Genomic DNA, 25,574 nt, shown 5'->3' with positions numbered 1-25,574 from the left:
TAAGACCCAGAACCATAGGCTGTGGTTGGTTCTTTGCCACTTTCTTGCTGAGTTCTAGTGAACACATCCACCTTCTGAGATTCAATTCAATCTAAATCATTTCTGCTCTATTTATATTAAAAGGATTATTCTGCATTGTAAGAAGGATAATGCAATATTAAAGTGCTTTAAAATTATAAAGCAGTTGACAAATACAGGTTCTTATTATGGTTCCAAGTCATGGTCTAATTTTTTTTACTATGTTAATTTCCTTCCCCCCAAAATAATTATGAGTTCTATGACATGTGACTGGTATTACCTTTCATGCTTTCAGGCCTAACTGTCCCAAGCAGGCTTCTTGGTTAATAATCCACTTTCCAGGAGAAAAAATGAGTGTTTCTCTATTAATTGATCAGCAGAGGTAGATTTTGAAGTAGATTAATATATCTAGGATTGTTTTTCCACTCAGAAGAATTAGACTAATGGGAAGAAAAATGTGTTTTCTTTCTAATGTCAGGAACTTAAATCTGAAGATCTTTAGAAAACACACTTCACTTGATTTTAAGAGAAATTTAAGTATATTTCAAATCAGAACAGATTTGGAAACTGAAATTCTAACACGCATTTAAAAGTACACAGGCAGCAGCAGTTGGCCTAAATTGGCAACTCTAGAAAAGATACTAGGGCTGGAAGGAGGAGAATGAGGAAAAGCAAATTGGCTTAGGAAGGGTAATTGAAAACTGACATTAGCTTTGTGCATTCCTGAAAAGGTTTGTGTAATGAAAATTCTGTAACCATTTTATCACTGGCTTCCACTGTAATTTTGAGTCCACGAGGGAAATCACAAGTTTCCATGATATGAATCACATTTCCATCCATTCATTCAATCATCTAACATTTACTGAGGATTCTGTGTGTCTGCTGCCACTTAGTTGGGTACTACAGAGACAAAGTTAAAGAACTTACATTCTCTGGGTTCAAAGGCCTTAATCTATTCTTGATGGAAGTTCACAATCAAATAAGACAGGTGGCAAAAGGTTTGGGGAAAAAAAAAAAAAAGAACTACTGTTGAGCCCTTACTGTTGTACCAGGCCCTATACTAAGTACACTCTCATTCAGTCCTCACAGTGACACCATGAGATAGTTCCTGTTATTCCCATTTTATGGATCAGGAAACCATTTTAAAGAGGGAGACTATGCCGAGGAATTCTAATATTCTTCCTAGTCTGGTATCTTCTCTACATTTTGTTTTCCAGCCCAGGTCATGGAAGAAAAGTTATTTAATATACAGTCAACACAGGAAATCATTTCAGAAGAATTTTGAAGTTCATACATATTGAAGTATATTACAAAAATTACTCTCATCTCACCAAAGTTCTCACTGAAACCACTCACTACAAATAATAAAGGAGTCAAGAGTGGTTACCTCTGCTTCATGTAACTCAAGAAATACATGAGTCACATAGAATTGCTTTTTTCACAGAGATCTTTAGTAATGAAAGCAATCACGGTTATTGGGTTTTTTTTTTAATATTCCATTACTGTCCTGAAACACTATAATACCATTATTAATTTGCTGGCTAGCTTTTAAATAAAAACAGATGATTAAATATTTAGTACATACCTAGTTAGAAAAATATCACATTAGTAATTTGATTCAGTAGGATCTCTATTTCCACAGTTCGCTTAAAGCAAAAAGCTGAGCTCCATGTAGAGTGGCCCAGATAACAAATATATACAAGATATTGAAATGTAGGAGATTAATTATTGCCATGAAAAATTCCGGCTGTATAAAACTGAAAACACAATTAAATGCAAACTACTCAGAGGCTGACTTTTTTATCCCTTCCAAACAGATAAGTAAAAAGTTAACTGTCCCTGCCTAGATCCAAATCATACAAATTATTTCTTCCATTCCTATCTAAAATAAATGTTGAAAGTCAAAGAATAAAACTTCCTCTGAGAAGAAACATAGTATTAAAGATAGGCCTTTGAGCAGCAGCCATTCCATCCTCAAGAAGAGGGGACATGCTGGTACCTGTGGGTATATGAACATATACGAATACCACATGCGGCTGAGTTTCCTTTGCCCCTATTGATACCCAGAAGCTGCTATCCACTGCTTGAAAACACACCAATTCAGTTTTCAAGAATCACTTGAGGAATCTGCTCGAATGCAGATTTCTTGGTCCAATCCCCCAAGATTCTTAATTCAGAAAGCTTAAGGTGTGTCTTTGAAATAAGTATATATTTTTAACAAAAATTTCTAAATTACTTATGGACTCTTAGACTACACGGAGAAAGGCTAAATGATCCTGGTAATACAAGTTATGACACCTGAAAAAACTGAGACTTTTTTACTATTCAGAAGATTTTAAGAACATAGCAATCATTTTACATTAAGTGGAAGCAGAATCACAGAAGATTTATTTCTAACTTTGACTTTGCTCTGTTAACTGAAATGAAAATTACAATATTTCTTTTTTTTAAATGTTTTAGAAGATTTTTTATTTACTTATTTGACAGACAGAGATCACAAGTAGGCAGATAGGCAGGCAGAGAGAGAGAAAGGGGAAACCAAGCTCCCTGCTGAGCAGAGAGCCTGACGCAGGGCTCCCTCCCAGGACCCTGGGATCATTACCTGAGCCAAAGGCAGATGCTTAACCCACTGAGCCACCCAGATGCCCCCAAAATTACAGTATTTTATTTGTAGTCTCAAAAAATTCTTTCTCCAAAGAATTTCTATTCCACAATATTAACAAACCATTATTCACTTTAAGAGACAAGAAAAATCAGTTAAAGTAATAAGAGCTAGTTTTAAATGCAGTTCTTGAATCAAAAATTATTTGTATTCCTAGAATGGTCGACACTGAGTACAGGCACTGAATGAAACCATTCTTGGAAATTTAAATTGCCGAAGACATACTCTTCTAAAGAAAAACAACTCTATTAACTAACTTCTTATTGCATTTAATTGGTAAAATCACCCAAGTATAGTTCAAAGCAAATGCCATGAAGTGCACTCGTATTGCCAGAGCTGGACTTGGTCAAAACAGTCAAGAGACAACAACCCCACTCTCCCCACCCATAGACTTTCCCATTGTCTCTTATTTCATAGTGTATAATGCAAGCTTTCTCCTCAGACAATATTTTACCAGAAAGCTCCTGAAGGCAACTCCTCAGTCACAAGAGAAATAGGAAGATGAATCACATGCAACATCCGGGCACATCACATCCACAACACAGTGTCTTGGCTCCTCAGCTCCAGGACCTTCCTCTCCACTCCCCCTTTCTTGTAGCCACACCGAAGGTTTTGGCATGAGCATTAGAAGTCTGTCAATCTCTTTGATCCTTCCCCTTTCTCTAAGCTCCCTTCTGGCCTCTGTTCCTTCCTTGGCTTAGCTGACACCTGAGCAACTCTTATCAAGGATCCCTGCCCCCTGACCTGTTCCATATCCTGGCTCCTTCTTGGTTCCATCGCAGGAGCTAAGTGGTGCTCCTAAAAAATATATCACAACCAAGCCAATGGGCGTCACCACATTCTCCTGTCCTCCAACCCACATCAGCCCTTAACTCCAATAAAACAATATGCCCACTTACTTTTGCTAGGCTTCCTCTCCCTTGTGGCAGGAGAGCATAAAAATTGAGAGGCTGGCCCCAGTGTCAGAAAAAGCCTGGATCACTGGTTCACAACCTGACCTTTGGCAAGTCACTTAATCTCTTTAAAACAGTTTCCTGACCCATAAAATGGGGATAACAGTAAGTATCTCATGGGGTCACTATGAGGACTGAATGAGAATGTACATACTATAGGGCCCAGGTACAACAGTAAGGGCTCAACAAAAAATTTTCCTGTTATTTTCTCCAAGAGGTGGTGGTGGTGGTAGTGGTGGTGGTGGTGGTTTCCAAACCTTTTACGACCTCTCTTAAAATTACCTTTTACAGGGGCACCTGGGTGGCTTAGTGGGTTAAAGCCTCTGCCTTCAGCTCAGGTCATGATCCCGGGGTCCGGGGATCGAGCCCCGCATTGGGCTCTCTGCTCAGCAGGAAGCCTGCTTCCTTTCCTCTCTCTCTGCCTTTCTGCCTCCCTGTGATTTCTGTCTGTCAAAATAAATAAAATCTTTAAAAAAAAAAATTACATTTTACATTTGTCATCCTCTTAACCACGAGCAATTAATTTTACTTCCTACTTACCAAGAAAGTAGGGGTCAGCTTGAAACATCTGAGTTCTCTGCCAACCTCCTACGAGGCTCTCTCTGGACCCTCCCCTTTGTTCCTCCTTCCCACTAGTCTCAAGCCTAAACCCTCCACCTGTGCTCTGGTCCCACTGCCTGGACACTGCCCTATCAATCATCCTCTAGCTCGGAGGCTTTCAGGCCCTTTCTCTCTACTTTTCACGATTCCCCTTTAACCCAAAAATGTTTTTACATATCTCCACTCAACAAAAGTTCCCCAAACACACACATACACACTCCTATAAATGCTGCCTTCTCTTCTTTCCTCCTTAGCCAAGCTTCTAGAGGAGCACTGTCCATGTACTGTCTCTCCTTCCTTACCTCCTGCTCACTCTTCACCCACAAGAATATAATTTTTGCTCCCACATCCGCCTTTGCTTCCCAAAACACCACAGGCACAAATCTCCAAAGACCTCCCAGTTGTCAAACCCAGTGGACACCTCTTGCTTGGTCCTCCTTCTGGACCTCTCTGACCTTCTGGACCTTCTGGACATTCTGACCTCCTCCTGGACCTCTTCTGAACCTACACCTGATGCTACTTGCCATTGATTCTCTGCTTCTCTGGCTTTTCTTTCCTGTCCTGGAATATTTCCTCTCACACCTCAGTGAGCAGCCCCTCCTCCACCTACCCTCTGGCTCCCTGGTTTCAATCAATCCTTGTAGTTTTAGCTACCGCCTGCATCCTGACTGCCAACAAATCCACTTGCTTCATCCTGGCCTCTCCCTCAAATTGCACACCAGCATACCTCACTGCAGGCTGAACATATCCACGGGCCCCTCAAAATCTACATGGCAAAAACTCATTACCCTCCCCCATTCCAAAACTGAGCAAATAGCATCTAAAGCCATTCAGCCACCCATGCCAGACCCTGGAATTAACCTAGACTTCTCCCTCTCCTCACTGAAGTAAACGTTTACTGGGCAGACCCAAAGGGCAGGTAAAGTGGACTGAACAGAAGGGCAGTTGAAGTGGACTTTTAGCAACAAACAGAAGTGACCATGTAGAGATGGGGGCAGTGGCCTTCCGAGGGGCATGTGGGTGCTCACACACCCACCACACAAAGGTAAATTCAGGAACAGAAGGTAGCTTTAAGAATGAATGAAAGTGTGGAAGACAGGCTAAGAGAAGTTAGCCCTAGTCATGAAGACCTGTGAGGTGAAGTGAAATGCTCAGTGTTTTGACTTTATTACTTCTTTCATTCCTAAAGGACCCACTCAGGTCACCCTCAGAAATCCTGTCCCCCTTGCCAACAATTCGTTAGGAAAGGATACCTGCCCCAGCCCAGTCAGTAAGATGTGAAGGGAACATTGCAGGAGGCATTTCTGGCAACTTTTCCCTTGCTCTGAAAAGGGATTTTCTTCCCCTGGACATCATCCTGTGTGGCTGCAATACCTGTGCCTACTACAGTCATCTGGCCACTAGTCTGAGAATTAATCCCCTCAGAGAAGGGCAAAAAAATATGAAGAAATGGTGCTGGCAGCTTGACAGGGGCCTGCCCTCCCCTGGGCCTGTCCTACCTCTATAGATAGTATATTATTTCTTAATAATCTCTTTATTATTTCAAAAAAGTGGGGATATGGGGATCAGTCATGTATAGAAAACAGGATTAAGTACAGTTTAATAGATTCCATTAAGATAGGACTTCTCAGAAGTTAACACAATAATGCACATTATAAAGGTTCAAGAACGGGGCACCTGGATGACTCCGTAGCTTAAGTGTCTGCCATTGGCTCAGGTCATGATCTCAGGGTCCTGAAACTGAGCCCTGCATTGGGCTCCCTGCTCAGTGGGAAGTCTGCTTCTCCCTCTTCCTTTGCCTCTCCCTCCAGTTTGCGTGCTCACTCTCTGTATCACTCTCTCTCAAATAACTAAATAAAATCTTTTATAAATAAATAAATAAATAAATAAGGCAAGTTTCAAGAACTTAGTTTTTGAAATTATGTGACCAAACAAGGCTCTCATCCTGCCTCTTGTTTTTGCAGTATACCTAAAAGCATCTCCCAGAAATTAAATATTAATGGAATGTAGTTTGGAAAAGTGGCTTTTACCAGAGCAGATGAGAAGACTCTATAACTGACTATTATCATATAGTAAAGTGATGACAGTAATACAGACACAGAAATGTGCTCCGGGAATCCAGAGGAACCACTGCCCTTCTAGGTGGTTCTCACTCAGAATGGCAGATGGGTTTCACATTATGTGCCAACTCTGGTAAATATTTAGTGGTTGCCTGGAAGACTATATTGAAAGGGATTCTGAGACGTCATCCAGATCCAGCAGAAAAACATAAACAAAATATGGCCATACTTGATTAGTAATGATCGTCATGAGCACAGAAGGGGCAGCTGGAACACCATTCTATTCAACCTGAGAGCTCTAAAGTGACACTAATTCCTATTCCTAAACAGATCCTAGAGCCATCTCAGAGAATATCCAGGTTTTTTTGTTTTTTTTTAACCTGAATTAGGTAACACTAGCCTTTAATAATTACAAAGGTAATAAGGTGGTTAAGTGTACAGACTCCAGAGTAAAAGAGACCTGGGTTTAATCCTTAGTTCCTCCACATGCTACATGGCCTGAGTACTTTATTCAGTTGCTCTAAACCTCTAAACTTCAATCTTCCCATCTGTAAAATAACAGTCCTATCTCACATAGTAGGTATAAAAATTAAATTAGGTAATACCTACATATAGCCACCAGCATACAGTAAGTACAATAAACGTTAAGTTTAGCTACAATAATTACTAAGGCAGTCACTCTCTAACATTCACATTGGGACTCGGTAGTGCACATATTTGTCTGCTGTATTCACAATCATGCACTGGAGTGCAGTGAGTTCAATGGAGACCACAGAAACTATTTCCCTGAACCCGTGAACAATGCCAGTGTAGGCTCTGATAAGGAAGCGGCAAAATGATTAAAGCACTGTCCAAAATAAGTGCTACTTGACTTTAAGAAGACAAACAGAGTACATAAATCTGACTACTGGATGAATTCCCTGCAAAAGACTGATCTCACACATATTTTTCCAGATTTCTCCAAAGAGAAAGCCAAGAAACAATGACCAAACTAATAGCTATGAGCTTAACACCTAGAATGAGTTTTTGATTTTATTTTTTTTTTCCTTCGGGCCACAGAACTTTCAGTGCTAAACCAAGACAGGTCTAAGCAAATCAGGTCCACTGGTCACCCTACAAACAAATAAAGCAAATGAAGTTCCAACAGCTAGATCTGGGTCTGACTGTGCTGCTCAGAGCTGAGGCAGAATGGGTTCTTGAAATTCCACTTCCAACTAAAAGAAATCAGAGCTCTTTTTGAAGAAATGGCTAATTGCAGGTGTGAGAACAGAAAATGCTCAAGATGAACCTGAAATATCCTGTTATGCCAGAGAGCCAAAGATGGGATTATTTAAGCTTCAAAAAAGATAATTACAACTATTGAAACCCATCTATTGTTTTCAAATCTGTAATTTTGTACTTTTTTTCAAAACACAAAACAACTAATCACCTTCAGAGGATAATGGGGAATCAACTCATTTTATTTTTTGAGATTTTTAAAAAAATTAATTTTTTTATATTAACATGTAATGTATTATTTTCCCCAGGGGTACAAGTCTGTGAATCATCAGGCTTACAACATTTCACAGCACTCACCATAGCACATACCCTCACCAACATCCATCACCCGGCCACCCTATCCCTCCCCCAACCACCATCAACTCATTATTTTAGAAGCAATGGGGGAAAAAACTAGCATTTACCCTGCTTTTCTATGTGAACTGTACTACTGTGTAACCAAATAGATGAAGGAAACATGTCTCTCTTTAAAAATATTCAAACCAATAAATAAAAATGAAAGAATGAAATTAAAATGAACATGATCTCCTTCTTGGAAGCCTCATGCACTTATTTTTTTCCCCCATCCACATATTTCTGATAATGGATCACCACCAGCAGATTGTAAATCTGGGCCACGTGACCACCACCCTTCACTCGGTCTCAGATGTCCACCCCAGCAAATCACCCCTTGCCCAGAAACATAAGAGGTTCCAGTAGCTCGTACTACAGACTCACTCCATGGCAGAAGTAAAACATTACCATTCTGTCACCCCCAACAAGTCAGTGGAACTTGGTATCAAGCATCAACAGCTACTGATATAACAAAAAAGAAAAATGAGGTTATGTGCCTCCTGATGAATGATCACACCACCACCTTTGGTCTGCCAAAGGGATCAAACACAAGTTTAATCAAGCCTCTGGATCCAGCTGCCAAATTGCAGGACATACAAAGGAGAAGAACATGCTGAACTGCATCATTCACACACAATCAAGCAAAACCCAAACTATAGGACATGCCACAGGATAGATGCTCCAGGTTCTTCACAGATAAACTGTAAAGGAAAGAAAAGGAGAGAGGGGAAACTGATTTTTTTTTTTTAATGGGCAAGAAAAACACCATGATGTACACTGATGCATATTTGAGTGATAAAACTATAATCGCATGCAAGGAAGTGATTACTAATGAAGTCAAGACACTTAGGTATAATAGAAGGGGCTGAAATGGGATGGAGATACAGAGGGTCTTAGAGGGGCTTCTGAGGTTTTTGTAAGTTACAAGGGTATTCTCTTTATGATCATTCATCCAACCATACATTTTGTGAGATTCTCTGAATCTGCATTTTTTATTTTATAATAAAAAGTTCTTTTCAAAAGAGATACTGTAAATTCTACCATTTAATACCTTCTATATTCAAAGCACTTCTACAAATACTAAAATTTGTATTTTCAAATACTATAACATTGTTCCCAAAAATCCTAGAAATTATTTATCTCCATTTTTCAGATAGAAAGACTGGGGTCTAGGAATCTTAAGCAGGTTGCCCATAGTCATAGTTATTAGGGCAGAGCCATGATTCAAATTCAGAAGACTGGCTCCAAAACCATTATGTTGATTCCCAGTTATTCGGTCAAGAAAGATTTATCTTTTACCTATTAAATCATGTTAAATGTGGGGTGCCTGGGTGGCTCAGTGGGTTAAGGCCTCTGCCTTCAGCTCAGGTCATGATCCCGGAGTCCTGGGATCGAGCCCCGTGTCAGGCTCTCTGCTCGGCAGGGAGCCTGCTTCCTCCTCTCTCTCTGCCTGCTTCTCTGCCTACTTGTGATCTCTGTCCGTCAAATAAATAAATAAAAATCTTTTAAAAAATAATAAAAATAAATAAATCATGCTAAATGTTAAAGATATGAGGGAGTTTCTGCCTTCATGGAGATCAAGAAAGAGAAGAAAGATATCATCCAGGGCATCTAAAATTACAGTTGTGATAGAAAAAATAAAGAAAAGGTATGTGGTCATGAGAGAGACCATTTCTGCAGAAACAATAGCTGAGGTCTAGGGGAAAGAAATTAACTACCCAAAGGGGCAGTGGGCTTCTCCAAGTAGAGGAAGCTAGATACAAGGTCACCAGTGAAGGAGCAAGCATGGCCTTTTGAGGACTGAGGATGGAACATGAGGATGAAGGTAGTGAAGACAGGTGAGGCTGAAGAGCTGGGAAGAACAGGAAGCTACTGGTGGATTTTAATTAAACGTGTTGAAGATGGATTGATTAGGTTTGCATTTTTAATATGCCAACAAGGAGACAGAGAGAACAGTTGAGAGGCTACTGCGGTCATCTAGATGGGACATGATGGCAGTTGGGATGAAGCAGGAAAGATGGAAAGAAGTAGATGGGTGCAAGATGCTCAAGAGGTGAGAAGGCAGGACCTGGTGATGGACGGACGGCATATGGAGAGTGAGGAGAAGGAGATGTTCAGGGAACTCAAAGCTTTCTGGCTGTGGTACCTGATGTAAGGAGGTATTAGTCATGAACATAAAAGACAACAGAAGAGGGATGAGGACACTTGAACTAGCTGAGTTTTAGGCACCAAAGCAAATGCCAAGTCATCAGTTGAATACATGAGACTGAGACCCCAATAGAGGAATAAATCTCTACTCCTCAGTGTAGAGATGGTTATTACAGGGAGCTTAAGGATGAGACTACCTAAAATAATAAAAAAGAGATCCAAGAATAACCATAATTCAAATCTGGAAAACAAAGCAACTTCCTGAGATAATCTAGAGATTGTAATCTCAGAAAGGTTTAGTGAAACTGAAAAAAAATCATGAGAAAGAGATTAATTGCCTCAGAAAAAACATCGTGAAATTTCTGGAATAGTTAAAATGTTAACTTCATGTCTAACAAAATGGGAAAGCCTGCATGCAGCCCTCAGGTGGGTATTTGTAAGAGCTGACTTAGAGGATAAAGAGGCCTTTTGCGAGGTGACTTGTATGTATGGGTTCAAGGCTGGAGACAGAGAGAACTCTAGCTTTGACTCCAAGGGCTGCTCCTGGCCAGGTGGACAACAAGGTAGAGCTATCTTCACAAGAAATGCAAACAGGGGCATCAGCTCCTCGGCTTCCATAATAAGGGTGAGGAAAAAATGTTTAGAAGTATATCCAAGAGAAACAGGGCTACACACTCAGCTACTATGAACTACCAAAAAAAAAAAAAAAAGGAAGGACTAAATACACACACCTGGATATCCAGCTTCAGGGGACTGAGACACTAGTAGCACAATAGGAAATATGCTTTTTCACAGACTGCCAGCAGTGATGGCAGAAAAGCCACTCTCAAATGCTTTGCAGGTACCATGAATGGAAGAACACAAATAAGCTTATTCACAAATACAGAAGACACTGCCAATGGACTCTCAGAAATACTGGGGAGGGGCAGTTAGAGGCACTGTAGACCAAGGTTCTGCATGAGCAGACAGAAGTAAACACCTATAAAATTTTACTTCCTGCCATCAATGGCAGTTATATATATATACTGTCACTCACACATACTGGTGATTGAGAACTACAGAAATGCAGGTTACTTTAGAAATAGGTATTTGTATCTGTAGTATCATTTGCAAAAATCTACAGATAAAGGGCTGGTATTCAAGATCTATAAAGAACTTCTCAAACTCAACACCAAAAGAACAAATAATCAAGTCAAAAAATGGTCAGAAGACATTAACAGACACTTCTCCAAAGAAGATACACAAATGGCTAACAGACACATGAAAAAATGTTCAACATCATTAGCCATCAGGAAAATTCAAATCGAAACCACACTGAGATACCACTTTACACCAGTAAAAATAGCAAAAATTGACAAGGCAAGAAACAACAAATGTTGGAGAGGTTGTGGAGAAAAGGGAACCCCCTCACACTGTTGTTGGGATACAAGCTGGTGTAGCCACTTTGGAAAACAGTGTGAAGTTTTGTCAAAAAGTTAAAAATAGAGCCACCCTATGACCTGGCAATTGCACTACTGGGTATTCACCCCAGAAATACAGATGTAGAGAAAAGAAGAGCCACATGCACCCCAATGTTCATAGCAGCAATGGCCACAACAGCCAAACTGTGGAAGATGCTGAGATGCCCTTCAACAGGTCAGTGGATAAAGATGTGGTCCATATATACGATGAAATATTACTCAGCTATCAGAAAGGATGAATACCCACCATTTGCATCAGCAGAGAGACAATTATCATATGATTTCACTTATATGTGGAACATAAGGAATAGCATGGAGGACATTAGGAGAAGGAAGGGAAAAATGAAGGACAGGGAAATCAGAGTGGGAGAAGAGCCATGAGAGACTATGGACTCCAGGAAACAAACTGAGGATTTTAGAGGGATGGGTGAACCCAGAAATGGTTATTAAGGAGGGCACAGATTACATGGAACACTGGGTGTTACATGCAAACAATGAATCATGGAAGACTACATCAAAAACTAAAGATGTACTGCATGGTGACTAATATAACAAAATAAAAAAAAATTTTTTAAAGAAATAAGTATTTGTAGAAACTTATCTAATTTTCTAAGAGTAGTATTCTATACCAAAACTGGAAGCTTATTAAATAGATCCTAGTAGCCTAAACAAGTTCATGTCTCTTACCCTAAAAATGTACTATTTGTTCTTTTTCTTCCTTGGCCTCAGAGACATTTTATCTGGAGCTCCCACAGACATTTTTCTTTACATCCAGCTCATGGCAATTCAGACATGGAAACCTCTGTATGGCTGACAAATGTACTGGACTGACCAGTGCCTATAGTAACTGACCAGAACAGGTCACCCCCAGGGACAGAGCAGGCACATCTCACACTCCTAAGTACATTCTACCAAAGCAGGACCTGAGCTGGGAAACCCATCAAAATACAACCAAACCCACTGGACCTGCTGGAAACCTTCACTGTGTTTCCGGAAACTATATAAGCACACTCCTCAAGTCTAACACAGATGCAGAAATGAATCATGGATGCAGGCCCTGGCCTGAGGCTCAAGGTATCCAGGAGAACCCTCTAGAAGAGATGCCCACCACTCCCATCATTCCCACCCACTCACCCAACCCTAATTTGGAAAGGGACCTAATCCTGGGGTAAAAAAAATAAATAAATAAATTCCAAGTTTGCAGTATTTTTCTTTCGAAAGCAAAGTTGCATTTTTTTTAAAGCCACAAGTTCGTATGCTATCATTTTAATACTTAAAGCCTTCCATTGGCAATGTTCATTTTCTTAAGCCAGGAGCCTTCAGCACTAAACCTGCTGAGTCACCATTTTATACAACTGTGTGCACCATTCTGACTACAAGAGCTCACATTTTCAGGAGTCTGGGGGTACTCCTTACCCCAAAACAATAAGGTTGGGAAATAAAACCTAAGATATTTTCAAGAAGGCGACATTCAATTACAAGGGTGACATCAAAAACAAAACAAAACTTGAGATTCAAGACTGAAATGAACCTCCCGGGAAAGGACCAAAATGTGGGCTCCAAAAAGAACAAACATTTAAACTTGGAAACTGTGGTCTCCATTTTGTGAACAGGAGGACCCTTTTTTTGGGACTGAATTTATTGTTTAAAGAGAATGTTGGAACACTCTGGAGAAGATAATTAAACCTAACTGTAATGATGATATTTTACATCAAAGAAAAAATCTCACTCAAATTTATTCTCTTGTCTCCATTCACACAGCTTCATTATCTCTCTCTCTTTTTTTTTTTTTAAAGATTTCGTTTATTTATTTGACAGAGAGAGACACAGTTAGAGAGGTAACACAGGCAGAAGGTGTGGGAGAGGGAGAACCAGGTTTCCTGCTGAGCAGGAAGCCGAATGTGGGGCTCATCCCAGCATCCTGGGATCATGACCCAAGCTGAATGGAGACGCTTAAGGACTGAGCCACATAGGCACGCGATTAACTTTTACTTTTTATCACTGCACTTAACATGGCATTTCTCCTCCTGGGTCGGTAGCTGCCAAGCCTCCAGACTAAAATCCAGTTCTATTCTCTTGACTGAAGATTTCCACAACATGACCCAAACTAACTTTCCAATCCTAGCTCTTATGATTCATCTCATATACTAAGCGGCAATTCAGATCCTAAATGGTACAGGCATTCTGTCAGCAGTTTGGTTGACTTATTTTTTGTATAAATTATTAAAATAATTATTGCCTCCTTTAGAGTCTTGCTAAATCAAATCACACTTTCTGTATTTCTTAGCATTCATATCCTGTTTTTGATGAGCATTTATTTTTTGTTCCAGGTATAATCATGTATTGTATCTTCGTACTTTGAACTTATCATTCATATATAACTTCTTGTGTTTCCTAAGCTTAAGGGATAGTGCCTTTGTAATGAAGATATAAAAAAAGAAAAAACTGTCCTTTATGCGTAATCATTGTTCTTGTATTGGTAAATTACAGATTTACTGTACAAAACTTCTCCCTTTAAATACATATCTGTATTTGCTTATATGTGCATTATATATATCTGGAAGAATAGACAACTATCAATAATAACTATCTATAGGGAAGAGAAAATTTCACTGCATACCCTTGTATATGCTTTTTAAATAAACATGTGAACTTATAATCTACATAAAAAATTAAATTTAAAAATTATTAATAATGTAAATTTAGAGGAAAACAACCTTTAGATCACAAAGAGAGCTAGGGAGGACCCTGTGATTTAAGGGGTTCTCAAAAAGCCATTCCTCAATTATGTTTTTTCCCACTAGCCACCATGACTTAAATCCCCTGGTTAAAATGCAAATATTCTGAAGACAGTAAGTATACTATGCCATTATCCATTATCAAATTACTGAGGGTTAGTTTATCACACTAGCATAATAAAGGAAAGTCACAAAGAGGTTGTATATAGGCTCCCTAATCACTGTCTCTTTTTCCTTTTTCCCCTCAAGTAACTAAATTAAGTTTGTTTTACTCAAAGAACTTTTGTATTTGTAAAAGAACTCATTTAGGAATTCTTGAAGTCCTACTCAAGCCAACTGACACCATGGATTGCTCTGTGAATATTTTACTGTCTCTATAAACATCTGGCATGCCACTAGTCTTCTTGATCAGTCCTGTCTACTCAGCCTGAGAGGGCAGGGACAGGGAGATTCTTGTTCATCTCTGAATCCTCCCCAACACTAAAAACATTGCCCTGCATTTCCAGAGACCAATTTCCCAAGCTCTTGGTGACACCTATTGCAAGGCTCTGACCCTTCTCTAGGATGCTGGGGTTAAAATTTCAATTCAAAATGGAAGTAGGATAGTTAAGTTTGTTCTTGTCTCAAACAATAATCCATTTATTCAGGCAAAATTGATATCTCCTGAGAGCTTGCTCTGTTCCTACTATGTGTCAGACACAGGGACTCAGCAGCTAACTAGGCAAAAAGTGATCTAATAAGATCACAATAGCAGATATGTAGCAGATACTCAGGAAATGCCTATTAATTAGATTTGATAAGCCACTTGAACTCTTCTATCTGCTTGAACTTTGTAAAGTCTCTCATTAATGTTTTCTTCATAGAGCAGTGGACTTTGTTTCTCATATGCTACTATTCACTTTTGTGGACTTTCTTGTATCAGCCTTCTGATCATCATCAATTAATTGCTTACTTTTTTTGAATTTTTTGAATTTATGAACCATAAATCAAGAAATATCTAGTAAGTTACAATGTAAAAGAGAAAATCCATAGACATAGTTTAGTTTTCTAAACTACTGATTCACTTTCATCATATTTCTCTTTCTGTTGCCTTGCTTAGATGATGTACTAGGATCAAGTAACTGTGGCCAGTGAACCTGAGGCTCTTGAGCCAGATAAGTTAACTGGCCTGGCACAAGATGGAACATACTATAACAGCCTGCTCTGCAAAGCTGGACTAACAACACTTACCCCAGGAGCAGGCCAGCCCGGGCATTATAGCTCCAATCTGCTGGCCTGTAACAAAGTCCAAGTTTTTCTAAAGTGAAGCCCAGATAACAACTCTAAGACTTTCCTGACCTTACAGGAAAGCTTCCTTAGAACCTGTATATACTACTACATATTATTTCTATTTGAGTTGAAAATTATTTTTACTACTTTAATCAATAGTAATTCCCATCCCTCCCAAAATAAAAATTCAAGCACACAGGAGATGCCCAGTAAATGCTAGTACTGGATTAAGAGGAGCGGAAAAGCATGAGAGAACAATTTTCTCTGTCATCATCCGCAAACACTCCTTGAGCTCTTGCTACGTGTAAGGTAATGACAAAAGGTGTCAATCACGGGTGCTAATTACATGGAGTTTTTAACCAATAGGTACACTGTGAAACAGGCAGAAGCATTTTAAACACTTCTAGACACAAAAACGCTTGTCACTTTTAGTTTGGGCTTCTTTGAGGTTGCTTATTTTAACGGTGTATACATTTTTTTTCATTATAGAAGGAGACCAAGAAGGAAATAAAGAGGAAGGAAGGATAAGCAACTAGAAGGATAGATCCCAGCCTCTGACCTGTAGGACTCATACTAGAAGAATCCAAAATGTGTAAGAACGAATGAGGCTTCTTTTCTTCATGCTGAATCAAAATTTCTGTAGTAAAATAATCACTGTATCATAAGAGGCGCCATTTGGTTCACTACTAAACAGCCTCCCCCTCCACATATGTTAGATGACCTGTGTGGTCCAGCTCCTACCCCCACAGAACTGACATATTTTATACTACACCACATGCTTATGCTTCCATTCATAAAGAACAGAACATTAAAAAAAAAACACTTAAATACAAATTAGAAATATAGCACAACTAGAAGAAGGGGTAAAATAAGCAATGCAGCACAACTTAAGGCTTGAGTAAATAACACCAGTACTGTCAAAAAAACAAGATTTTATGTGAAGAATATGCATTTTAATTATAATATAAAGCTTTTCCCAATGCCCTTCTTTTCTCATTTAAGACTATTACACGAATCCAAGTTCCAAAGAATAACCAATAATCTACTTTCCTTAAATTTATGCTTCACTTCTATTAACTGAAATCTTCCAGTTGTAATCATAAAGAATTACAATATACTGCTTCGTTTTCTGTCACCTTTAAGATACTATTTTCTCAAATTCCTCTACTAAAGCATCTTTCTCGATGTTAATCCAAGTTTTATCTACCCAGAGGTCTAAATGAGTTGGTGGTGGAGGGGGGCGGTTTGGGGAAATGTATTTTCCCGGAAATAGTGGTAACCCACAATATAAAACTTCTGTGCCTTCAGAGGCAAAATGCAATACACTAGGTTTTGACCCTGACCTCATCATCTAAACTTCCTGCTCTCACCTACTAGGAACTCTTAATCATTTAACTCTTACTTTTTGTCTCACAAGCATTTATCACTATCTAAAAATATCACCTTATTTATGGCCTGATCTCCCATAAGAATATAATCTCCAGGGAGTAGGGAGGGCTCTTATGTGTCTCACTGATTCAATCCCAGCTTCCAGAATAATACCTGGCTCATATAAAACACTTAATATGTACTGACTGAATTATAACTTCTTACAATACTCTAAAGAATTGGGACATTATTTATAAATCAATAAACCAGTTAGTAAAATCGGGATTCTTATTTTCTACCATTATAGAGAAAAATCAAGAGGAAAAATACACCTGCCCATCAACTCTTGCTAAATTAGATACGAAAAAAAGGACTGTTTCATGAAGGTTTTTAAAAGAAATAAACATTACTAATTTTTGAGACCACCGAGGAAAACAGAAGCTCCTTTTCCTTAATATACCGAATTTACAGAGTGAGGATGCCTGACTTCCTTACCTACGATCCTCCAGCCATTATCTAAAGAGTACATTCAGAAGAGACTGACTCAGGACAGGGTAATTTTGATGAAGAGCTTGATATTTACAAAACTATAAGCAGATCATAGTATAAGCAAATACAAAACCCAGAGGGCAATGTTCCCTCTAACAAATATTTTTATGAAGCTGAATCACTGCCATTTCCCTTAGCTTAAAGTGGCTAGGCACTTTCAGTTTAATGACAATATCGTTCAGTCAAGCAGTGAGTGCCAAGTTATGCTATCCATTGGTTAAGATTTCAAATTCACGTTTTTAAATGAAGTTCTTTTGATTGGACAGTGAATTTGAGAAACCCTGCCAAGATGGTATCTGCAAAACTACTGTGCTCTTAGAGTGCTTATCCATCTAAATATATGGAAGAATAACTATGATGTAATGGACACTTTAAACTTTAAATATCAGTAATTTGTGTGGACTTAACCCAGAGTATTCAATCTGGCCAAGGCTACTCTTTGCTGATCTGAACAGCTCTCTGTAGATCTTGAGACACTTGTTCCTGCTGGGGTCAGGCAACTCTTGGTCAGCAGGGTGTTAAACCAGGCAGCCGTCTCAGGAGGGAAAGGGACATCTGTTTCTGCCTTGGTGAGTCTATTTCTCTTGCAGTGGTGCAAGCTGTGTAACTGTCCCTAAAGTACTAACCTTCAGAGCAGCTCACCTTGCCTCCCAACACCAATGCTACTAGCAACACCACTAGCTCTGTGTCCCAGCAGCTAATGCCCAGCTTTTTGTTGAAAGCACTGATTCTACCAAGAACCAATTCTGAATGAATGAATGAATCTGGACTTTCTCTATCCCCTAGAACAATGGTGTATTCATCTATCACTGGTTTGTGGAGTATGTTAGTTCTTCACTTCCTTGTTTAGAGCCATTATCCTGTATCCTATTGGCTTATGAAATTTAAGTTATAATTCTCTTAGTAAACCCATGTTAAATAAATTACTGGCAGAAACAAATCTCAGACTCGGCATAATGTGCCCCAAACACACAAGCTAACAAGCTACATCAGAATTAAGTTTCACTTAGATAAGGTTATCAAAGGAAGCTGGGACGTTGATCGAGCAATGGTTTGGCACCGAAGAAGGGAAGAGCTCATTCCTGTCTAATCACCGCCCTGCTGTCCCCAACCCACTGGGAATACGGTTCCTTTTGTTGCAAACTGAAATTATATCTGACATCCCTTTTCGAAAGCACAGAAACTAGCTGGGACTGCGCCACTGATCTACACAGTGCACCAGATTTGGGATGAGAGGTATTGGCAGGATGAGAATTAAGCCAAGTCAGCCTCTCTGAACAAGTTTCCCCATCGGTAAAAGGTCATAAAGTTACCTCCCCCAGAGAACGGTTAGAAATACAGTGACCGATGTAGGGCGCAGCGCGTGCGTACAGTGAGTGCCCCCGCCGCCAACTGCAGAGCAGCATCCAAGATTCGGAGTGATTATTCGGCTACCGAGGTTGTGCCTGGGGGTGGTTGTGGAGCAACTACACAGCCTAACAACGTGCATCTCGGCGAGCATCTCGCCAGCCCGGAGGAGCCCGGAGCCCGCTCGCAGCTACCCGCGGGGCCAACCAACCCCAGCCCGGTTCCTCTCCGGCAGCCGGGGCGGAGGACAAACCTCGCCGCTGCCGCTGCCGCCACCCGGGGCTCTGAGACGGGCGGCGGGCACCGGAAGCGCGGAGGGCCGGGCGGAGGCCCCGGCGCGCGAGGCACTGGGGAGACCGGTGCTTACCCCCGGCCGGCGGGCGGCCGCAGCCAGCCGTCTCCAGGCGGCGACGAAGTCGGGCGGAGGGGCTCGCCGGCTCCGGCAGACGAGGGAGAACAGGGTCCCCAGGAGGAAGGCGGCCGCGGCGCAGCCCAGGTACAGGCAGAGCCTGAGCAGGACGGTGCACGGCCCCACGCCTCCGGTCGCCTGCCAGCAACCGGGCCCCAGCCAGGAGAGGCACACGGCGGCGAGTGCGGCCACGGCCACTGGCACTCGCCAGCTCCCGCCGCCAGGAGCCCCCGGCGCCGCCGCGTCTTCCCGGGGGTCCGGCCGGCGCTCGCCCGGGGCGCCGGAGTCAGGGCGGCCGCCGGCGGCTGCGGCCGGCGCGAGGTTGAGGCCGGCGCCGCTGCTGTCGGTGGCATCGGGGTGCATGCTGCCTCCTGAGCCGCTAAGCACAGGCACATTTCCTGCCCTGCTGTCCCCCGGCGCTGCCCTGGACGGTGGCCTCTCCGCGGCGCCTCCTCCTCTCGCCGCTCCCGCCGCCGCCGCTCCTGAGGCACGGGCGGTCGGCGCTCATGCCCTCGCCGGCGGCCCACCGAGGGAACGGCTCCAACAGACGCCGCGGAGCTCCTCTCGGCGAGCCCTCAGCGCCGCCACCCGGCGCCCGCCCCGCAGCCGTCCGGCCGGGCGCGCCCAGGTAGCCGGACCTTGTTGTGACTTAAGCTGGCGAAGCCTGAGGCGGAGCGGGGGCGGGGGCGGCCCCGAGGTGCCTGTCAGGCGGGGGGCGGAGAGCGACCGCGGCCCGCTGAGTGACAGGTGGGAGGTGCCCGGCCGCGCCCGGCCCCCACCGCCCACCCGCGGCGCGGGGGCGGGGTCGGACCGCCGCTGCCCCTCAGGGGAGGGGGCGCCACCAATCGCCAGGGTAACTGCTCGGGCCGGCGCTCCTGCTCCCCTCCCCGCAGGGTACCGTCCGCGATGGAAAATTTTGCGGCAGGTGTCAGAAGCGTTTGTAATTCTCCGGCTCAGGTGATCCCTGAATCCTCGCTCTCCGTTCTTCACGGCCAAGTAATCTCCCAAGCTTAGGGTTCCCCAAATTTCTGCTTTGTTTTCACCTGCTATTTAGATAAAATCGGCAAGCATTCCTGATCCTCGCTTTTAATGCAGTTTCCCCCCCAACAACCTTCCTTTTTTTTTTTTCCCCTTCAGGGAAAGAATCCGACGAACGTGCAAGAGTAATGAAGCCTGCAATTGCTAGTTATGGAAAGGCCCCCAAAGTCGGCCTGGTGCCAGAGGGTGTGCACAGCTGCCATAAGCACTTTGGCTCCAAGTCCCTATGTTTTTGTTACAAAGAGTCAATAGAAGTGTTATTACCTACACGAGCCAAAAGGTCCAAATAATTTCTAGAGTACGTTATTTTCCTAATTCTCCTATCACGATCCCATGCTTAATATACAGATGTTTACTGAAAAGATGCTAATATGCTAAATACTAGTAATTACTACTAAGAGCAGTAAAAGAAGCAGCTGTATCTTTGATAGATGAAAGAATTGTAAAGGAAATGATGGAACTCTGAAGAGATTAATGATTTGAAAGGACGGGTGATAGGGCCAATCCGGAATAGAAAGAAGAAGGGGAAGAAGTAAATAGACGAGAAAAGCAGTGAGAAATAAAGGATGGGGGGAAACAAAAGCGAAGTGTCAGAACTCTCTTCTCATAGCAATCCTGAAGAATTTCAACAGTTCAACTACTGCACTATTGTTGTCCAATAAAATGCGTTATATCCTGCTTCCCAGGGAGCATAGTGAAGAAAAGCATTAAAATGTATTTTCAAATTACTGTGACTATACTGTTTTTCTATAAGGAATCGTCTGTCATTATTTCAACAAAGGACAAATACAACATTCACAGGAAGTAAGATATTTGATGGATTTTTTTTATTTTTAATTTTTTAATTGTTTTATGAATAATGTACATACAATGAGCCGTGCAATTTGATTTTTACCTGCCAAATACTTTTGTTTGTTTCAAGTTTTTATTTAAATTCCAGTTATTTATTCTTTTGAAACAAAGTATTATCCAAGAGGTTATTATCCAAAAGAAGACATACTGGAAATACAGTGTGCCACAGTTATCTACTGTTGCATAACAAACTACCACCAAATAACAACCATTTCATTTGCTTATGATTTTGTGGGTCAGCAATTTGGACTGGGGTCAGTTGGGCAATTCTGCTCTTCTTGCCTGGGGTCACTAATGAAACTATGGCCTCCTGGATGCATAGGCTGGGACTGTGTGATCTATGGACTCTCTGTTGAGACGGCTTGTCTCTGCTCCCTGTATCCTTACCCTCCAAAAGGTCAGGTTGGCCTTTTTCTCAGGACAGTCTCAGGAATGCCACGTTTTTTTTTAAGCTTTTGCTTAGGTTATATTTGCTAATGCTTAGCTTTGCTTTTGCTTAGGTTATATTTGCTAATGTCCCATTGGCCAAAGCAAATCATATGGCCCATCCAGTAATTAAGTGGGGAGGGGCCTACACATGGGCTTAAATAGGGGGAGTATAATTCATTGGTTGCATTAGTTTAACAACTTACCACCATTTGCTTTGAGGGAACACACTAATCAGTTTCTTGTGGATCATCTGGCTGGTCACCAAAATCAGTGGTATCCTGTGACCTAGCACTGTAAATATGTTAAAGTTCACATTTCTTGTTCTTGGAATTGATAGTTCCTCATAATCTAATTCTATTTACTTATAAAATGAACAAATGGACCTAGGGAAGATAGGGGGAAGGGAGACAGTATACAACTATGTTTCTCAGTAAAGAGTTTGATGCTTATATATATAGATGTATCATTTAGCTTTATTCTAATATTTTCAAGTTATGAAACAAAATGAAAAAAATTCTACAGTCACTTAAATTTAATATCCAGTATTATTGGGCAGCAGATTATTAAAAAAGAATATAAATTGTGTTTAATTATTAACTAATTTCTCCAAAATGCATGTGGGCAAAAAAATTTTTGAACTGATCTTGATACTTTTTCATGATATGTATTAAAAGTAGGCAGGACACAATATGGATTAAATATACTTACATAAATTAGGAAAAGATTTTTAATATTTTCAGATTAACACTATGTATTTAATATTATATAAAGCGTTTATATACTACCAAAACGAAGCCAGTGTCTCTCATTTGTCATTTATTTGCTCTAGGAAAGAGAACATACCTATAGACAATAAAAATTAGTATTAGAGTATTAATTAGAGTATGAATAGGGGTTGCACAGAGTAGGCCCTTAATAAATATTTTTGAATGAATAAATGATATTCTTCCATGATACTATATTTAGAAATAAAAAAATAAAAGTAAAAAAAAAAACCTCATATTTTAATGGAAACTTCTTTTAAAAAAAAGATTTTATTTATTTGAGAGAGAGAGCAGGAGAGCACAAGTGGAGGGGAGGAGAAGGAGAGGGAGAAGCAGACGCCCTGCCGAGCCGGGAGACAGATGCTGGGCTAGATGCCAGGACCCTAGAATCATGACCCCAAAGGCAGACACCTAACTCACTGAGCCACCCAGGTATCCCTTAATGGAAACTTCAACTTTCGGAAATCCTGTTTAAAACATAAGTTCCTCACTATAACTCTACAAAGGACATAAGGTAAATTTTATAATCCCATTTTCCAGACTAGGAAACTGAGACTTGGTGAAGTTAAATGACTTGCTCAAAATCACAGAGCTAGTAGGTGGTGGACCTAAATTATATGATTCTCCTCCACGATGCCATCTTTCAAATAGCTAAAAGTAATGTCAAAGGACAAAACAAACTGCTTTCTATATTATACAAATAATGTCCTTACAAAACCAGTACAATAGCATTCATCCAGCTCTTCAATATATTGTGAACTTCTAGAAGTAGTATGTGACTTCTATTTATTCTTTCATTCAGTACAAAAATATTAGCTAGGTGCTTTGTTAGAAAACAATGTAAAACATAGTCTCTGCAGACAGCCTGGGTGGCTCAATTGGTTAAGCATCCCACTCGTGATTTCAGCTCAGGTTATGATCTCAGGGTTGTGGGATTGAGCCCCACATCAGGCTCCCTGCTTAGTGGGGTCTGGTGGAGATTCTCTCTCTCCCTCTGCTTCTGCCCCTCTCTCAAATAAATCTTAAAAAAAAAAAAAAAAAATGGTCTCTGTCCCTGAAGAGCTCACATTCTAACTGGGTTTGGGGGAAAGCATAAAGCAATGTAATATATATTACTAAGGTATTACAAAGTTCTATGGTGGTGAGAAGAGAGCCACTAATTCTGCTTTGTGGAAGTACAGGAGATTCAAATGTGAATCTAAGTCATTTTACTTTCTCAATTTCCTCTTAGAGCACTTAGATATTTTGAAGGTACCCCCTTAAGAAACTTAAAAAATATGAAACTATATTTAATTTCAATTTGGTTGTAAACTTCAACTCCATAAAGACTTCATCCTTCAAAACTTAATTCCTAAATTAAAAAAAATACATTTCCTCATAAGAAAGTTTAGCATACATGAAAAAACCTCCAGCTATTATGCAAAAAGATCTTTTAATTGCTCTCTGCAGAAAGTCAAGCCCATATTCTGTTCCAAGAGGTTTACAATAAGTGAAAAACAATTTTTGAAAAGGGGCCAGGGGATATTATTTTCATCTTTTCTGATAAGAGTCCAGATTTAATGAATCTGGGGAAGAGCCTTTTTTCACTTATGAGTTAATGACCCTCTATGACCAGAATTATGAAGAGGCACAAAGCAATTAAAATCTCTGGCCTGAAGAAGCTTATTTACCATCTATTTCATTTGCTTATTGATTCATTCAATATAGACTACTGATGATGTGCTCTTTATAGGAAAAGAAAACCAGGCAAAAGGCAAAATTTTTACAAATTCGTAGTTCAGAAAAAGCCAAAATTAAAGCTTAAGATATAAGCCTTTTTTGCTATTTTTTAATCATAAAACATACACAAATATTAATATTTTACCATCTTTAAGTGTACAGTTCAGTGGCATTAGGTACATTCACACTGTTGTACATCCATCACCAGTATCCATCTCTAGATCATTCTTGTCAACCTGTAGTGAAATGCCGCATGCATTAAATAAGAACTCCCCCTCCCCTCTCCACGCCAACCCCCACTGGTCTCTTTTTTCCTCTTTTTAGATTTTATTTTTAAACAATCTTCACACCCAATGTGGGGCTCAAATCCACAATTCCAAGATCAAGAATTGCATACTCCATCAACTGAACTAGTCAGGCCCCCCACTTCTAATTTCGGTTACTGTGACTTGCCTATTTTAGGTACCTCATATATGTGGGGTCATATTTGTCCCTTCATGCCTGGCTTATTTCGCTTAGCATAATGTTCTCAAGATTCATCCATGTTGTAGCATCTAGCTTAACTTCATTCCTGTTTACGGCTGAATAATATTCCTGCATGAATGTACCACATTTAGCTTATCCATCTGTTGACAGACATTTGGGTTATTTCCAGCTTTTGGCTTTGGTGAATACTGCTACTGTGAACATGGGTGCACAAATATGTGTTTGAAACTCTGCTTTCAACTCCTCTGGGTACATACCCAAAGTGAAATCGCTGGGGCATATGGTAGCTCTGAGTTCAGTTTATTGATCTCTGCCATGGTTTTCCACATCAGTCATACCATTTCACATTCCCATGAGCAATATACAAGGTTCCCAATCTCTCCACATTTTTGCCAATCCTTTTTATTTTTTCTCTTATTTTTATAATAGCCATCATAATGTGTGTGAAGTGGGATTTCATGATTTGTTTGCATTTCCCTAACGATTAGCCATGTTGAACATCTTTTCATGTGCTTACTGGCCATTTGCATATATTCTTCAGAGAAATGTTTATTCAAACCCTTTGTATAACAAACTTTTGACCACAGAGTAGAAAATCATCCCTGGGAAATGGTGCCAGCAAAATTTCATCAGGCAGAATTAAGTGAAATCCTACTTTTTAATCTATAAAAAGAACAGGAGGATACTGTGTACTTGCTGGTAGTTATAACTCGAAAGTACAAAATGCATTGTAAAGAACGAAAATACAGTCAGTTCCTTAGTGACACTCCCTAGGATATGGATAACCCTTAGTTCCTCGCTTTCTTTGCACTTTCATGCAAAAACTGTTATTGACTACCCAATGTATTAGGTGTCTACTGCTGCTATAATAAATAACTACAAATTTAGTGCTTTAAAACAACACAAATTTATTCTTTCTGTTCTAGAGGTCAGAAGCCTAAGATCATGGTATTTACAGGGTTTCATTCCTCTAGGAGGCTTCAGGGGAGAACACCTTTTCTTCCTTTTGTCAACTTCCAGAGGTGCCTGCTTTCCCTGCTTCAAGGTCCCCTTACATCACTCTGACCTCTTGCTGCTTTTTATTTAAAAAAAAT

At 40.6% G+C, this 25,574-nt stretch overlaps 1 protein-coding gene across 3 annotated transcripts in view; it reads right to left on the bottom strand.

Moving 5' to 3' along the window:
• The window catches only part of SNX25 (sorting nexin 25), a 128,807-nt gene that overhangs the window by 101,694 nt on the left and 1,539 nt on the right, over nucleotides 1-25,574 (bottom strand). For 2 of the 3 annotated variants that reach the window (XM_059384312.1, XM_059384314.1), the window contains exon 1: nucleotides 19,151-19,650. The exons of the other annotated variant lie outside the window; for it this stretch is intronic. In XM_059384312.1, coding sequence (XP_059240295.1) covers nucleotides 19,151-19,555 — 405 coding nt within the window. In that variant the 5' untranslated portion in view covers nucleotides 19,556-19,650. Of the gene's footprint in view, nucleotides 1-19,150; nucleotides 19,651-25,574 lie in introns of those variants that run through there. 3 annotated transcript variants of the gene reach the window in all.

This window comes from Mustela nigripes, chromosome 18 (assembly GCF_022355385.1).
Source record: "Mustela nigripes isolate SB6536 chromosome 18, MUSNIG.SB6536, whole genome shotgun sequence".
Classification (NCBI taxonomy): domain Eukaryota; kingdom Metazoa; phylum Chordata; class Mammalia; order Carnivora; family Mustelidae; genus Mustela; species Mustela nigripes.
Note: the sequence above shows the minus strand (reverse complement) of the source record. Positions and strands in the feature narration are given on the sequence as shown.